The sequence below is a fragment of the Amblyomma mixtum genome, chromosome 7 (genome assembly GCF_055824585.1).
Source record: "Amblyomma mixtum isolate Tamu chromosome 7, ASM5582458v1, whole genome shotgun sequence".
In the NCBI taxonomy this organism is placed as follows: Eukaryota; Metazoa; Arthropoda; class Arachnida; order Ixodida; family Ixodidae; genus Amblyomma; species Amblyomma mixtum.
In genome coordinates, this window is record NC_143018.1 from 118281119 (window position 1) to 118299610 (window position 18492).

Here is an 18492-nt window from a genome sequence, read left to right on the forward strand (position 1 = left end):
TAGCTCAATATTAGAGTTATGTTTCTCTTATGTCCCGGGCTTACTTCAGCCGCACAGGTTTGGCGCAAATGCAAAATTTTTATTGCAATGTTACGAAACTCATCTAGATGACATCTACCCGAAAGAGAGATTCCGATGCCTTTGTGCACAAAGAAAGGAAACTCGGGCTTTTCGTCTGCTGCCGGTGCGAAGAAATGAAAACCGCAGCTGCGCCTGATTTCGTCGCGACCCGCTCCGCAATGCTCGTCCGCTCAGCATCATCTGGTTTAAATAGCCAGAAGTCGCGCATTCGGTAGCTGCCCAACCTTGCGGCCCACACGAGCATAACAACCGAAATGTACGTTTTGAATAATCGAACGGGTAAGAGATTGCAACAGCGCTGTAGTTGTAATCACAATAAAAAATAGCAGTTAAATAATCAGCAAAGAAAGAAATGGCCGCAGTGCTGTCGACGCAATAAACGGAAACTACCTGTTAAACAGTCGACAAAGAGTAAACGGGCTGTAGCTCTGGCGATGTAATAACACGCAACATTACCTGGTATATAAGCGACAAAGAAAAAACGGCTGGACGGGGAGTGTTGTTAACAGAATAACCTAAAAACAGCTGTTAAACAGTTGACAAAGAGGAAATTGCCTGCAGTAACATTGACTACGTAATGAAAAGTAAAACGTAGCTGTTAGATAGTCGACAGAAAAGAAAGGACCGGTTGCATCGTTGTCGACGCAACAGCAGTCGAGAATTAGCTTTCAAATACTCGACTCTGAGGACAGGGCCTGCCGCAGCGCGGTCGATAAAATAAAAACTGTACTCAATAGTCGACAAAGAGTAAAGAGTAGCAGCCGCACTGTCGATGCATTTAGAACCGAGAACTAGCCTCGAAGTAGTTAGCAATGAAGAAAAGGCCCGCAGCAGCCCTTTCTATGCAAAAAACTGCCCAAAACTAGCCGTTAAATAGCCCCTTAGCACTGCCAGCTCCTAGTTAGGCCAAGTAGCGATAGCCGATCCAAATGACGGGAATGAAATAACTATATGTATGAGAACAGGATGGAACGCAATTAGCGAGCTCTCCCAAATCTTGAATGTCAGTTTAGGGATATCTCTCTACAGAAAGGCATATAACAGCTTTGTCTTTCTCATACTTACGGCTAACCAAAGGGTTGAACTTCATTTGAGCACTGCACAGCGAACTATGGAAAGAAAAGTGGCACGTATAACATTAAGGGACAGGAAGAGGGCATAGTGGGTCACGGATCAAACACGACTTAATGACACCCTAATCCAACTCAAAAGGAAGAAATGGGCTTGGGCAACGCATGCAATGCAAAGGCACGATCATCGATGGTCCTTAAGGGTAACAGACTCGTTTCCAAGGGAAGAGAAGCGCAGCAGTGGGTGGCTGAAAGTTAGGTGGGTGAATGAGATTAAGAGGTTAGCGAGGATTGAATGGGTGCAGCTGGCACAGGACAATGTTAATTAGAGAGAGTAGGAATAACCGCTAATTTGGACGAGACATAAGAACGAGAAGAAGACAGGACGAGCGGTACCGCTCGTCCTGTCCTCTTCTCGTTCTTCAGTCCTGTCAAGTTCGCGGTTATTCCTCCTCTCCAACATGTCAGGCCAACTGGCCCAAAGCTTCCCCTTGTTTATTAGAGAGATATGCGATAGGCCTTTGTCGTGGAGCGTGCTTAATCGGGTGACGGTTATGGTGGTGTTGGTGAAACAGTCGATTGGTACATCGACTGCTAAGGCTAGTTTTTGTTGTTATTGAGTAGGAAGTACGAATAGGCGGCAAGTTTGTTAGACAGGATATTGGATACGTGCCCTCAAGGACAGCGCAAAACAGGACACGGACGCACATATGAACACCACGACAAGAGGACTGATTTTAAACACGTTTTATTTGAAATCACCCAACGTTTAGGTACACTCCCCGTCAAAAGTATAGAGCCCAAGGGCCTTCGGGCTCTATACTTGCAGGCAAGTATAGAGCCTTTGCCTGCGGGCAAGGGTTTGCTTGTGAGGCCTGCGGGCAGCCTCTTTATGCACCCTCAGCAAACGTAACTCTCACGTAACGTTATGCACCCTCAGCGACTCGAAAGAGGAATGGCTATGCATCGTTAATTTTCCAAAGATTAGGACTGGTAGCAATGCTAGGGAGCGCCGCTAAACAGCTTAGAAGCACCTTGGGCTGTATACTTTTGACGGGGACTGTACATTTGTAGCCTATAAAACAACACAAAAATGCATAGTGAGGGAGCTCATTATTCATTGACTACAAAGAAACATACACACCTTGAACAGAATCTTCGTAGCTAAACACAGGCTGCACGATCAACCACAAAAAATCGCTTCGTGGAATGCACCGAAGGCAACGTGTACTCGATCCGTTTGACACAAAGCGATGTTTACATCGGTCAAACTGTCACGTGCGGTAATGGGAGGCTGAAAGAACAGCATTACGATGTGAACAGGGCTGTGAGGGAGAACTTGATGCTTCTTTGCCGAGAGTGGCTGCGCGTGCAGAAATCTGCTTGTTGTGAGCCGACAACGCCAAATATTTTCGTTCTAGTCCCAGCATGTGAAACGGGCATGATGCTCTTACCTGATTCCTCACCAGCAAGACGCAGGTGGTAATACGGAAAATATATCATTCGACAGATGAGGAAAGCTTGAATACATTTGCATAGGTCTACATTCATCATTCCTTGGTGCTTTGTGGGCCGCCTTTAAGAAGTCCGCCAACTTGGCGCGCAGTCACTTCTAATCTAATGATGACTTTGGCGTTGAGCGTATCACGCTGGATAAGAATGATCAGCACTCCGATGATCGGGACCACCGGTACCGGATTTCACAGAGTTGTCATTGTTATGGACACCGCATTATTCTTCGCTTGCTCTTGTTTCTTACTTTTACCCCTATAATTAAGAGCCCAGGTTTGTTAGGCGCTCGGTGGGGCCGTTTTATGCACTCACACCCCGAATCACACGCGACCACCTTGAAACGCGGCTGTCGGCGTCGCAATTCGATGGAGGCGAAAGCTTGGCGCCCGCAAAGCGGACGTTGGAGGGATGCGATGGCGTTTTACGACCGCGTTTACAACGCAACGATTATAAAGCACAGACATCTCGAAGCCAGTTTCAAAGCTGCACGTGTTGATCTTCTGAGTGCGGGCAAGAAGCTAGGCGTGGCCGCGTGAGCACTAGTGAGAGCCTTCCCCATTCAAAGATTATAGAGGTATCGCGAGAAACGGGCAATGGGTAATCAAGTCGTCCGTGTGATCGGAACTACGCTTTCCATTTCGGACAACGTCGCATATAGGGCTCTCCCTGTAAAAGCAACAGCTGATGCAGGATGCCGCACTTTGTTTACCTTGACGACGATATTTTGTATCTAGGCTGCCGTTAGCATTAATGTTTGCAAAAAAACAAGCAGAAACTAATAAAGCAAAATGAATGAGGGTGGAGTGAGGGCGGCTGGAATGAAAAGTTTTTTGTACTTCCGAGGGGCTAATTTCTTCGCCTCTTTTGATTTCGGTCTTCGTATTACATACCATGCCGTCAACAATTTTAGCGGTCCAAGGAGTACCACTTACTAGTATGCAAACATTGTTAAATTACTTACATGCCCGCCTTCTGCGTTGAACTGCAGGTGCGCACGAGTTTGATCAGCAGCATAGGTTGTGATCTTCAATTGCGCATCAGCTTTGATGAACACCAGTTGCGTAACGCATGAAGCACTAAACATTGAGAAGTAACTGCTCTATACCTGCCATTGTAAAGTTATACGCTGTGCTGCCTCTGTAGCCAAGCTTGAAATTAAAGGCAATCGAATCAAGAATTTGTGCATTATTAAGATGTTCTTGTACTTTATGCTGTGAATTGACTTGTTGGTGCATGTTCGTAATAATCATCGGCCTGACCACGGCCATTGCGCACAAAGGCCACTCCCATATCTCTTCGATGAACCTTGTTCTGTTCCGGTTGCAACCACTGTATCCCCACAAACTTCTGAGCTAGGTTCTTAGCACCCTCCACTGCATCACAGCTCTGACTGCCGCCTTGGCCAGTTGCTCCGCAGCCACTCGGGACTGATGGTCGAGGGGTAATTGATGTATTCATATAGGAGGTTGTAGCCAAATACTACACCATGGTGGCCAAATCCTGTTCTAGGGAGGGAATGTGTGACCGCTTCTGGTCACCAAGATCATTCCGCACACCATGCCTGATGGTGGACTTCGATCGACATGACGGTTTTTTTATCAAGTAGATTACTGCGCAGCACTGGGCTTCGAACATCGATCTTGTTGTGCACGATGCGGATGTTCTACCTTTACGTCATCACTGCATCCCTCTATTCATACACACTTATGGAAAATGACGAGGGTGGGAAAAGATGACAGTAGAGAAAGAGGCGAATTGAACAAGCGCTGAACTTCCAATAACTTTTATTTTGAATGTTTGTAGACAAAACAAGATTATCATTCAAACATGCGCAAATTGGGCAACTCTTCGTCTGGGAGGACAATGGAAATCGTGCCGACGCAGCTCCCAGCAAGACTAAGTATCCGTATGATCTTAGGATTTTCCGTGCGACAGGTTTTCTCATCAATACGGGATCAATACCTTGCTTCCTGGCAGGTGAAACAGTGACTTTCAAGAAAACACACTCAGGAGAGGTCTGAGCAAATCGAGGTATCTATGAATGTAGAGAATGACCTTGTACATACATGGGAATAACCCTATTACGCTATCACGTCACACCCTACGGCGTCGCTTTAATGTCATTCCAATTTTCTCGGTTGTTTTTAAAAAATGGCTGAGGCTTAACTTGGTTAAGCCTGGAGAATGCGAAGCATCATCGTGTCACGTTATTTGGAGGCGCACAACCACAGCGACGACGCGAGGTGGGCCCCCGTTTCTCCACTGTCGTGACGTCATCGTGTCACGTGGTGTGACGTCATGTATCACGTGATTTGGAGGCGCATAACCACGGTGAAGGGCTGAAGTGGTAGCTAAAGTAGTATGCTTCGCATAAAAAACACGGTAGTTGGTGGTGGTGGTGGTGAAAACATTTATTAAACCATAGGGAGAGGTGTTGGGGGTCGTGACTTGAAGGGTCACGCCCTTACAACCACTAGGTGGGATGCCTAGACAGGTACCCCACTGGCGTTTGCCGCAGCCCGGGCGCTCTGCGTTAAGGCCCTTTGGGCCTCGAGGGTGCAGCAACCGGACAGGGTCGCCTCCCAGTCCTCTCGGGTGGGGTTTGGGATAGGGGGTAGGGATGGGCTCTGCTGGCAGGCCCACACCATGTGGTAAGTGTCAGACACCTCCCCACAGTGTGAGCACCGCCCGTCGAATTGAGGATCGAAATTTTGCAGTGTTGCCGGGCACAACATCGTGTTGGTGAGCAGGCGCAGGAGTACCCACTCGTTGACCTTCCCCAGCCCTTTAAACGGGGTGGGAAGAGTTTGGTGCGTGGATTTGTAATACTCGCATATTTCTTTAAAAGTATAAATCGGATTTAAATCAGTGTCCTGGTCGGCGTCGGGTCCCGTGGGAAATGCCCGGAGAGAGAGCGCGCAGGCGGCGGCGTCGGCTGCCTCATTTCCGTGGACGCCTTGGTGACCTGGAGCCCAAACGAGAGATCGGTGCGCGGGATCCGAGTCTCGGCTACAATTTTGGTAAATGCGATAAGCTAGTGGAGTAACCCACCCTTGCGTGACGTTACGGCAAGCCCCTCGCGAGTCGGTGACTATGTATTTGGAGGAGGTGTGAGAGGCTGCCAAAGCGATGGCAACCTCTTCTGCGTGAATTGCTGACTGGGCCTTGAAAGTAAGGGCGTCTACTGTTTTACCCTCGTGGACAACCGCGGCCGTGTACCATCCCCTGGGGTCCGGGCCGGACGCGTCCACGTAGAAGACTCCTGGTTTGCTCCGAAAATGGCGGTCCAAGGCTTCCGCCCGCGCCAGGCGCCTACCATTATGATCCTCTTTGGACATATTGGCGGTAGTTTAGACAAGCGCGAACAGCGCGCGTTGTGGCAGCATAAAGACAACGCAATTTTCAAGCTCGATGAACGCGACTTGTGTGGGCTGAGTGAAATAGACTACTTGAAAAAGACCAGAAATGGAGATGCAGGGGCGATTCAATGCAGCTGAGACAACTCCGCCCACCCGAGCTAATTAACAAATACGCCTTTTACTAGCTTGCGTGTACAGCATCGTCATCGATGCATCCAGTCTCAATTTTTCGCACGTAGATAGGCATTAAGTTTTCAGCCTGAATTCACTAAGCACGATGAAACATATTTGTATAACGCAGTGTTGAAAAGAAAAAAAATGCACAATTGCAGTTTTCATAAGAATGTAGTAATCTCGCGTACATTTGACGTAACTTCTGGGAGCTGCAAGTCGCTATGAGATTTTTTTTACGTAAAAGTTCCGAGTGCACTTTGGCTCTCTAAAGTGCTTTAAGGCGAAAGCCTTTCCTGGTGCACTGTTTCTTTTTTCATTTTTGTATTTTTCACATTTATGTTTTATTTTATTTTTTATTTTTGCTTCGTTTCCTATTCTGATTTCTTTTATTTTATTTATGAAACCATGCATTCACTAGATGCGCCTTTATTCATGCTGAAATCCTGAGCTTTCGTAGCAGAGTGGTAGCGTCTTCACTTCAAATGCGGAAGGCTCTGGTTCGATTCCCAGCCTCAGCACAGGTTTACTTTTTAAGTAGTGACGCCGAAACACGCACACACTTGCTAACACAACTTGGTCTCGACAGTAGGAGGCATTAAAGGCTTTAGCCTTAATATCTGAGCCAAGCAGCTTGATGGACGGACGGACGGACGGACGGATGGGTGGGTGGGTGGATGGGAGCGCCCCCTTTGAAACGGGGTGGGGTGGTGGCAATTGCCACCATCCTCAGCTTGTCTTTCTTTAATATTTTTTGTTTACTATGTTGGCAATTCTCATTAAGATTCGCCATCATCTTTACCTACGGTTTCCTACAATTCTAACCTTATCCCACATCTCTGCTTTTCAGCCACCAATCCTCTAATCGCTTTTTGCTAACTTCCACTGCAGATTTATTTACATGGCTATTGTGACCCTAGGGCCTCAGAAAGAGTGACTGTGCCTGCATCGACATCCGGATGAATACCATCACATTTGATTATGAGGTGTTCAATTGTTCCCACGGATCTACCACACACTGTACATATGTCATCTTCTTCGTTAAATTTCTTTTTGTAGCTGCGCGTTCTAAGACACCCTTATCTAGCTTAAAAAAGTAGGTCACTGCCTCTTGAGTTATCATAGAAAAATTCTTTCCTCATCTGCATATTCCAGTATCGATATAGTTCTACACTTTCTTTTCCATTGAATTCATCCAATATTTAACTTCCGCGTTTTTAACCTGTCGTTTAATGCTCTTTCTTTCTCCGTCTTCATGACCGGCATACTTACTGTTTAGTTTTCTTGTTCTTTTCCGCCACTCTGAGTCAACACTCTTTCTGTATAAATATTTAAATACCTTAGCTGCCCACCTGTTATCGTCCAATTTCTTCAGGCGTTCTTCATATAGTATTTTATTCTTAGCTTCCCGTGCTTCGAACGATGCCCAGCCCATAACCCCTTGTACTGTCTCGTTTGTGGTTTTGCCGTGGGCATCTAGTGCTAATCTTCCAACAGCTCTCTGATTTACGTCTAATCTCAACTGAACTTCTGCTCTTAAGCAAAGAACCGCACTGCCGAAAGTATGCACCATTATTCCTTTCCAAATACCTCTTAGTACTTCATATTTGTTGTACCCCCATAATGCCCTATGTTTCATTATCCCGGGGTCTCTTCGTCCTTTTGCCCTAAGAGCCTGTTCATGCTTTTCCGTGTATATCTGCCCTTCGTTTAGCCTTATGCCGAGGTATTTGTATTCTGCCAATTTTGAGTATTTCGTGGCCTTGTATTGTAAGCACTTGATCAGTTGTATCGTTAAAAATCATCACACCTGATTTAGTTGCGCTAAAACTGAAGCCTAAAGCGTCTCCTTCGTCTCCACAGCAGTTAACCAAAGTTTGTAAATCTTCCTGGCTATCTGCTAACCGTACAATATCGTCCACATACATTGAACCCGGGAGTCGCTGCTGAACTACATTTCCGCCTATTCTGTACGACCGATTATAACCTAGATTACTTTCTTCTAGCCTTCTTTCCATATTTATCACGTAAATCATGTACAGCAGCGGTGATAAGGACAACCTTGCCTTAATCCTTTGTGCACCCCCACTGTTGTGGTACTTTTTTTACCTTCCCATGTAATCTCAACTTCATTATCTCGGTAGATTTCATGTAGAAAATCAACTACCTCATAACCGATACCTAAATCTTTCAATATGCTCCACAGGAGTTCCCTGTTCACGTCATCGTATGGACCGCTTATGTCCAGAAAGGATAAAAACAAAGGTCTGTTTTCCGCCTTAGCTATTTCTATGCATTGGGTAAGCACGAACAGGCTATCATCTAAGCGCCTACCCCTTCTGAACCAATTGTGAAGTTCTCCGAGTATCCGATTACCTTCTACCCATGACTGCATTTTTAATTTCACTGCCTGCGTTGCCAGCCTGTACATAACAGATGTTATCGTAATCAAAAGGAAGGATTTTATGTTCATCTTATCTCATTTCCCTTTATAAATCAAATTCATTTTACTCTGTCTCCAGCTGTGCGGAATTTGCTGATTTGTTATGACTGTCTCCAATGCTTTTATCAGCGTTTCCTTGCTTCTTAGGCCAAGTTCATTAATCAGCTTGATTGGAATTTCGCCTATCCCTGCGGATGTGGTTTTAGGAATATTTGCTTCCGCCTTTTCCCCCTTAATACTAGTCACTGCTAAGCTGTTTTCTATTGTGCTGTCCTGTTTTGCCGCCTCACTTGGGGAGATTACCCCATTGTCGTTGCTAAAAGACGCAGCTATAAATGACGTAGTGTAGTTCACAGTATCGTCTCCCTCTAAACATTTTCCTTCAGCATCTATAATCTGTTCCTGCGTTCTTTGATTTGTTTTTCCCAACCAGCTTATATGGTTCCCGAAATTTCTTGGCCCCCGTTTATTTGCCTCGCGAACTTCAGCCAGCAATTTATCAGAGGACTGCTTCATTTTAGCCTGGACTAGGACCTGAACTTGCTGTTTCCTTTGTCGATAAGATTCCCATTTTTCGCCTAATTCCTCTTCACATAACTGCGCCCTCTTTGCTTCTCTGTGTTGCCTTGAAGCCACCCGTCGTTGTTCGATGGCCTCCTTAATTTACATATTGCACCAGCTTCGTGGCTTCCTCTTTCCTCTCCAGCGCTTTACTCCTTTCACTTGTTTCATTTCTGTAGCGTTGAGCAGTTCTAACTGATTATAATCTCACTTTTCCATGGGGCGTTTCTCGATTACTTCTTCTATATATTAGCGCTATTTGATATTAGCGCTATTTGTTCATCGTTTAATTTTGCGTTCTCTTTTTGACTTCGCTGCATTTCTCTTTTGACTAGGGCTCCCAACTGTAGACTAATACGTTTATGATCACTTCCTATGTTGTATTTCCCCCTTCGTCTATTTCCATTATTGCGAGCTTGTTATAAATGCCCTGCGACATTAGACAGTAGTCAATGGTTGTTTGCCTGTTACGGGATTCCGACGTGATTTGTCCCTGAGATTTAGTTTCTGTATTGACAATAACTAGGTTGTGCCGCTCACACAAGTCTGGCATTAACTTCCCGTTATAATTTGTGTATCCATCCAGATCCTCGATGTGGACGTTCATGTCTCCAAGCAAAATAATATCGACACCGTCTCCAATCTGCTTTATATCGTCATTGAGGCACTTAAATAGATCCTTGTTTTCTTGCCTGCATTTGTCCCCGGTCCCTAAATAAACTACCCCTAGCCATTAAGCAGACAAGGAAAGGGGAATGAGGGGCTCGTTATAGATATGAGGAAAGCCAACAGCCACAGAAACCAAGGGGCACAGGGGATTTTTAATTTATTTATTTATTTTGTGGAGTTGATCAATTTATAATATTACTGAATATGTTATCGCTTAAAGCTAATTGATTAGAAAAGCAGTAGAAAAAACAACCACATGCCGCCGGTGGGATCCGAACCCACGAACTCCGAATTACGCGTCCGGTGCTCTACCACTGAGCTACGGCGACGGCTGCCAAATCTTCTGCTTTCGGGGGTATTTATGTTTACAAATAACCTAACCTTGGGAGTGTTCACCAGCGCCACCCACGTTCTTAAGCGGCGGACGTAGCACGTCCTGAGTTACCGCTGATGAGACGTAAAACGTCATCGAACGGCGAGGGTGGAAGCTGTGTACCCTCTTATGCTTCCTAAGGCATCAAGGCTGCCAGAACCGAGGCCCTCGTTAAGCAATTAAGCAGACAAGGAAAGGGGAATGAGGGGCTCGTGTGTTCGGATCCCACCGGCGGCATGTGGTTGTTTTTTCTTCTGCTTTTCTAATCAATTAGCTTTAAGCGATAACATATTCAGAAATATTATAAATTGATCAACACCACAAAATAAATAAATTAATTAAAAATCCCCTGTGCCCCTTGGTTTCTTTGACTGTTGGCTTCTCTCATATTTATAACGAGCCCCGCATTCCCCTTTCCTTGTCTGCTTAATTGCTTAACGAGGGCCTCGGTTCTATTAGCCTTGATGCCTTAGGAAGCATAAGAGGGTTCTCACACAGCTTCCACCCTCGCCGTTCGATGACGTTCTACGTCACATCAGCGGTAACTCAGGACGTGCTACGTCCGCCGCTTAAGAACGTGGGTGGCGCTGGTGAACACTCCCAAGGTTAGGTTATTTGTAAACATAAATACCCCCGAAAGCAGGAGGTTTGGCAGCCGTCGCCGTAGCTCAGTGGTAGAGCACCGGACGCGTAATTCGGAGGTCGTGGGTTCGGATCCCACCGGCTGCATGTGGATGTTTTTTCTTCTGCTTTTCTAATCAATTAGCTTTAAGTGATAACATATTCAGTAATATTATGAATTGATCAACGCCACAAAATATATAAATAAATTAAAAATCCCCTGTGCGCCTTGGTTTCTGTGGCTGTTGGCTTCTCTCATAGCCCTAGCCATGTTATTTTGCCAGCAATTGTACCTGATACCCAGACGTGTTCTTTGCAAGTTGATTTTATTCTTTGCCAATTTGTTCCGTGGTGTATCAGCATACCTACTCCTCCTCCCTTCTTCTCCGTGGTTGTACTGTTGCACCCTTCCCAGACATAGCCATCGATTAAAGGTGGATCTTCTAGATCCCTCAGATGTGACTCGCATAGAGTGTAAACACCCACTGCTTCGTCCTTTAACTGCTGTTCTATTTCTAGCCATTTCGCTCTCTTTCTACCCCCTTGCATGTTTATGTAACTGATCTTGGCGTTAAATTTCTTTTTCGTAGTTTTCTTTCTGTGCCTCCTAGTGGCCATTTTGTTTGGCTCAGCCGCCATTGTTACATTTACTACGTCGCTTCTACCTACCCCTACGCCCTGAGACACCGTGGACCCCCTAAAAAAGCTTCCGCTCGGCCTCCCAGGCGCCAGCCTATCTCTTCTGCTACCCTTCCATTGAAATGGATGCCATCTCGTCCAAAGTCTCTGCCCAAACCTGCTCTGTGCACTTCCTTGTTTATGTCTACCACCTCAAAGCCTTTCTCGAGGACTAACTGCTTTTTTTCCCAACATCCAGCGCCCTCTGGGGAGTGTGCAAAAAATAGTTGAAACCAAACGAACGTGGGAAGCACTGGCGCGATTCGGTTCCACCAGGCGCGTAATACACCTGCGAAGTTGCGTGCGCTTGACAGCTGCCGCCATTTGTTGCTTGCGCCTATCGCTAACGTGAAAGGCGCATACGCAGTAGGAGCGAGCAGTTTGTTTTCACCAGAGGAGCTGGAGGAGGAGAGTCGCGCATGCGCAGAGGGGCCACGGGACTGAGGTGGATTTGTACCACGTAACGGTTTTTTATGGTGCACCTAAATCTTGCTCTACGGCGTCGTTGTTCATTTGACACCCACCAAAATCCGATCGCTGAGACCGGCAGTAAACTGTGTGAGTTCGTGCTTTGCTGCAGAACGCAGACAAAGGTTCGGTCGGCATGCAGCCCCAAAGGTCAGTCGCGAAAGACACATACCGATGTCATGAGATTCGGTTCTACTAAAAACTTCACGAATTTTAAAAACAGATGGTTCCATTATGAGTTCTTGTCCAATTAACAACTCATTTTTTATTTGTCTTCCACGGCCTAAATAAATAAATAAACAGATTGGTGTAGAAAATCATTGTCAGCTATATTGTGGAGTACGAAAAAGAGTCTGAATCACAAAGCGCACTTTTGCAATAAATTTCTTTGTAAATTATGATTTTCTAGATAACAAACGAATACGCATCGACATACATACCTCCACATACATACGGCTGAGGATGATAGAAGACCTCGCCTACAGCACTAATGCCTAGCGGGTGATGAAAATTTAATTAAAAATAAAAAGGGAGTAGTGGCAACAAAACAAAGTAAATCGATTTTAATAGAAATGGAAAGGGCAAATGGCATAGAAGATAGTTCAAGGAAATAAAGGTAAAGCTAGGCTTTCACTACACACCGCATAGGCGTCCAGTAAAATCTTTTGTATTATTTCTTTTTTCTTCTCTTTGTTCCACTTCATTGGCTGTCGAAGTCATCGTAGATGCGTACAATTTCTAAGCCTGTAGGCAAATTTACTGTATATCAGGTTTGGTCAAGCTTAACTGTTAAGGTTTGCTGCCTAAACTGGAAAATCCGGCATGTGCCGAAAGCTCTTGCTTAGTTTTCTTGTTTTGTAGATTCTAGGCGCTTTTTTGTGTTAGCGTGTGGTATCACTCGATCTTCTCTTGACATTGATATGCCAATGGCGCATGTGCTGTCTAGTAGATGACTGCCGATTGGGTTGTGTTGACTGATTTTGTTGTTTGACTCTTCCCCACCCCCTCTCCCAGAAGCATGGTAGTCCTCGTCCTTGAGGCCGCAAGTATCACTTTGCGACGCAAAGCAGGCATGATGTTAATCGTATGATCTGCACAGTGTGCTTATTACAATGTCCTGTAATTATTTAACGAGCTTTTTTCACTTATTATTTGCAGTTTTAGCTTTCTATGTTTTTCCCAAGCCTTCCGGTCAATATTTTTCTTCTTTGAAATGTTGTTAACACACGAATCTGCATGTAATGGTTGAAGTCTTGTGCTTCGGAACCGCATTTGCAGTTTGCTCTCTCCGGCTACGTTTAATTAATGGAAGTAAAAAAAAATCGTCCATAGATGGCTTGTGGTAGGTTGCAATTTGCAGTAAATTGTTGTGGTTTGTCTTTAAAGCATCTTACCCACTGGAACGCAAATTTATTTTTTCATTCGTTCTACCAGATGGAAGTCCATTTATTTTAAAGTTCTACTTTCAGTTGCTTTCTTTATGAATTTTATAGCTATCGGCGTTTTTTTTTTCAGTTTCTGTATCCGGCGCCGCCTTCGATAGCTGGTCGGCTCTTTCATTTCCGACACCTGCACACAGTCCGTTGACATTGTTTAAAAATATCTTATGTAACTGAAGCCTTTGCAGTTTTTCCTTGACTGTTGTTTTATTAAGTTTAGTATTGTTCGAGATTTTATGCCTTTAAGTGCCAACAAGCTAGCGTTAAGGTTTTGAAATTTTATGGGTATCTTTGAGTGTGGATTATACCTATTACTTTATTTATAGCTACCATTTCAGCTTCAAAGTTAGCGGAATGTTCGGATAATTTGTATTCAGTTTACTTTATTATTTCGTTTGCTTTCTTTCAAACAATAAAAGGTACTGCGATTTTCTTTTACTTTTATCCGTCTGCATATATTTTATAATCTGTCTCCATGTCCTCTTACGTATAATCGTCGGCTGGTCTGATAGTTGGGCGATGATTCCACAAGTTATACTTACGTGAAATATCTTCCTTATGAATGTTGCATCTTTCTACAAAAAAGGTTTCAGTGCCTTCGATATTCTATACGATTAATTTTCTTGGTCTTGATGGATATTTACGATGAACGCAAGAGTAAGATAGTATGTTGCTCTACGGTCTTTGGTAATAAATATTAGTGGTTTTCTTTGTATTGTACAAAGTTTTTTTTTATGGCTACTTTGTCACTTCGTCACACTGGCGATGCATAGTTAATAGTTTGGTCTATTCGTCTTAGATATATCTGCCGAAGTTGTTCCCCTCGTATGCCCTTATTGTCCAGTAAATCTGTGTGGATTACATTCCTGGGCGTTCATTTTTTGTGACGTATTTTTGAAGGCAGAGAAAAAATAGCCTTGGACCAAAAATATCCCTGTGTTTAAGTTTGATATTTTTTGAACTTTAAAATTGCTTGTCGAGTGCTGTATTCCTTTCCTATGGTAATTAATTCTGATTTTCTTGGATTATAGTCTAGACCTGCGTTGTGTCCTAAGAAAATGATATTTTGTCGAATTTCGTTTGCTATGCTTTCAAGATTTAATCAGTATTTGAATGTAATAACTGGTATATTATCATCTGCACAGTTATCGAAACATCTTTAGGTACCTATATGATTAAACCAATCATTCGTGATACGCAGGTTTTGCTGATTGTCTCTTCGGCACTGGCCTTCACCAAGGGGTTGCTTGCTTTGGAAGATGTCGCAGGCAGGATTTACGTCAGTACCTATGCACTGGGCGATGCGGCTTCTGACTTTGCTGTGTCTCTTTCCTTGGTAAGGTATTCTCGCATGTAACGCTCAATAGTATGTTTTTAATTATCGCTAACATAGACTCATCCTTAATGCAGAATTTAAAAAGTACTAAGCCCGCTGTGGTGCCTTTCTTGAGCCAATGTTTCTGACTCTTATATTATCTAACGGCCCAGTCAAGGCTCGCCAGTTATTGGAATCATGAGCGCCCTGGAAAACATTATCATGCTGACAATACACGAAAAAAATACGTCGCATAAAAACAGGAACATTTCAATATATTCAGTGCTCCCGCTTGTAGAATTTTGTTTTTTATGTCACAGGGCAGCAAGACCATGTAAGCTCACCTCTCCGTTGAATAAATGTTCCGCATTTTCCATTCGATGCCGTCGGTAAGTTCCTCGGTGGCCTCAGCGGACACAAACGCAGAAAACATTTTTCGCAGAAGGTTTTTAGGCAGTGGACACGATCTATCCAACGCTATTCACGCTTCTAAGAGAAGGTCTTCAGAGGCCTGGATTTGGACTTGTTGGGCGTAAGGCGTTGAAGAATACCTCAGTAATCTTCGATTCACTCATGACATCGCCTTGCTGAGTCACTCAAGAGATGAATTGCGATGCATCAGTGACGCAGACCGGAAGAGAAGAACGTTCCCAAAATCAATATGCAGAAAACTGTGGTAATCTTCAAAAGTGGAGGGAGGAAACAAGTGTTTACGACTGGTGGCCAGGCGGTGGAACTGGTAACAGAACATTTCTATTTGGGGAAAGTAATAACGACATATCCGGACATGCAGAGTGTAGTAACTAAAATAATAACATTGGGATAGAGCACATTTCAGAGAAACCCTCTGATGATGAATTACAGTTTATAATAGTAAAGTTTCGGTTGTCCACCAAAAGCGAATAGGTTCTTTTCCTCTTCTTTCTTCCTTTGCACCAGGGGTGCCCCGTCGGAGACAGCTTGTTATAATGACTTGAAGGCTTGAGGTCTAGCTAGACAATACTTGCAAACAACAAAGAACTTGCAGGGGATATAAATTGAAGCTTTATATACAATAGTTTACATTTATATACAAGTTGAGCAGTGAGCACAACAACAACATGGAACTGGCTAACATTTAGGGGAGGCCCCTACTCGGCATAGCCGAAGATGCCTTACATCTAGCCCAGAACCCCTTTTCCGGGCTCCGGGACCCAGTTTTAAAGACACATGGGCCTGGCCTACATTCATGAGCATCCAATCGTGTCGAACCCTTAACACGATTGGTTATTAGGCGTGCGGCCCGCCCTCCAACTTCCTTAAGGAACATAACCCTCTCTCAAATATACATATTGTAAAAAGGGCATCATTTTCACCTAAAACATGGTACATTCCGAGAATGCACACACATACGGATTGGCCCCCTGGGTTACGCGCCCCGCCCCACACTTCCACCGTACTAAACAAACTCTCTCCCCTATGGAAAGAAAAGCACAATACTTACAAACAACATAGCAAAACACTCCCACTATATCAGACCAACTCTCTCCCCTAAGGAAGAAAAAGCAAAACACACAAAACAACATAGCAAGTAACTTCCACGGGTACGTCTGTCTCCCCAGTACCCGTGACCTTGACGCTTCCCGGCACTAGGGCAATTATCGGCCCCAACCCAGCTGCGACTGTCACAAACAACACCCGGGAGCGCAGGTCCACTTTCCGATAAGAGTCGGATCACAATGGACTGCCGACCCCACCAGCCGTCCTCCGGGGTCCGGGCGGCGACATAAGTCAAGTGGCCGCCACTGTCCCCAATTAAGCAGGTGGTTGTGCTCGTTCTGTCCGGTGGTGTCTTCTGCGCGCTCCCGTTTCTTGAGACCGAGTTGTCGAGCCTCGGGGCTATACCGGACGCCAGCCAGCTGCACCGCCGCCCACAGCACCCATTCATCCGGACGCGCCTGGCCCCGCTTCGTTCAGCAGTGTTCTCTTTTCAAAAGAAAAGCGGTCGAACCTCCGAACGAAGCGTTCGAATCTTAATTGGGCCGCAAGTGGCGTTTGTCAAGCCGCGGTGAGCTGTCGGCGTACGATGAAACGGCGGCGTTGACATTTTTATGGCTCTTGGCTCTTTGTGCACTGGCACAAAGCGGCCCCGGCGAGAAACACGCGTCCTTCCCTGAAAGGGGACAATGGGAGGCTTGGGTGAGCCGGCAGCTCCCTCTCTGGCTGCTGCCCACTTTGCGCCCTCCTCGCAGCCCCCCCCCCCCCCCCCGCCGGGGGCTCTCCGGGGTCTGCAGCGGCGACACAGGGGACAGAAAGATGGGCGCTCCTAATGAGACCGCGCGCATCCACAGATCTCCTTGGGGCCCGCTCAACGGCGAAGCTCCCCTTCCTTAGCCGCGAAGAAAGTAGGGGGGAATAAACACACATGGCGCATGCCAGCCCTCTACAATAATATTTTTCGATGGCGCTCACTCAGGTGGTAGAGCACTTAATATGGCGATGGAATCAAATCAGGAAAACACAACTTCAATATGATTTGCCCAGGAAGTCTTCTTACTTCATTTATTAGCAGTTTGGCGGACAGACGACGTATACACTGCACTTCAGAGCATTCGGTGCCAGAAGTGACAAGGAGACAAGCGCACAGTTCATTTAGACACAACACAGCCTTCCCCTTAATTAAGTTGCGCTGGTTGCCGACAGAAATGGAATACCTTTGTCTCTATGCCCACATTTTTTAAAGAGAATATTTAGTGAATATTCATTTTTGGCTTTGTAAGCAAGAGAAATGTAACGCACTCTTCTCAGACGGTTTAATAGGGCCATCAGCACCGGATCGTCAAATGCATCAGGTGACTCAGTCCTGTCTTATAGAGAAGCAAACACTAAAACAAGCAGTCGTTGTCCGGAGACTCTAGTGAAATTTGTTTTCTAATTAGACTTTTGGGATCCTCCTGTCGACATGGCTATGCTTCACTGTTATCTGTTTATAAAAGCCGTTTATATAAAATGCAACTCGGCAACGTGCTTAGCTGTTCTTCTAGAGAGGCTTTTTTATTTTGTTTGCGTATAACGCGGCCACTTTCGCAAAGCTCTTTCTGACCGCCGCTTGTAGAAAAAGCTGTTGTTTATCCTCGTTATTGAAAGGTAATATATAAATAGGAGGTATTATAAATGTATGTTTTATCTAACAAAATACACAACCTAAATTTCTATTTTTGTTGTTTGTCTTCAAGCTTTTAGCGCAGAATGTTGCAAATTGAATGTTTGTTAAAAACAGTGCTGGGGAAATGAATCTTTCGCTTTTTGAAATGCACTGAGCTTGCATCTTTATTGCACATTGCCAATGCAGAGGTAACCCGTTAATTATTGCAGTAACAAACTAAAATCGTCAGACAAAGTGTCAAGTTCATTTTTTTGTAGCCATGGACTGAGATACCGGTTCCCATAAAGATTAGAAGTTTAAAGAAAGGTCTTTTCTAGGCTATTCACGAAAACGAACGTCTGAACGTCACCATGGCGTCAGCCCAATATTAAGGTTATAATGGAACAAGCTGCGCGGACAGTGGACCTGCAAGTTATTGGAGCCTAAAAGCCTCCTTACCGGTGGATTTGTTTCAGCCTCTCTATGGACATTGCGATGTATCGAATACACTAAAGAATCCAAAAATCACGCATCACGTCATATTACCATCTTTATTAATATGGGAGATTTCAGTGATCTATCCAAGCATCGGCGATGCAATATTGAGA

At 44.9% G+C, this 18492-nt stretch overlaps 1 protein-coding gene across 1 annotated transcript in view; it reads left to right on the forward strand.

The window, feature by feature from the left end:
* Positions 1-18492, forward strand: part of LOC149337314 (multidrug resistance protein mrp-7-like) — a 170448-nt gene that overhangs the window by 26636 nt on the left and 125320 nt on the right. Inside the window, exon 3 of the mRNA XM_089553414.1 lies at positions 14647-14781. Within this exon, the coding sequence (XP_089409540.1) occupies positions 14647-14781 (135 nt within the window). The remainder of the gene's footprint in view (positions 1-14646; positions 14782-18492) is intronic.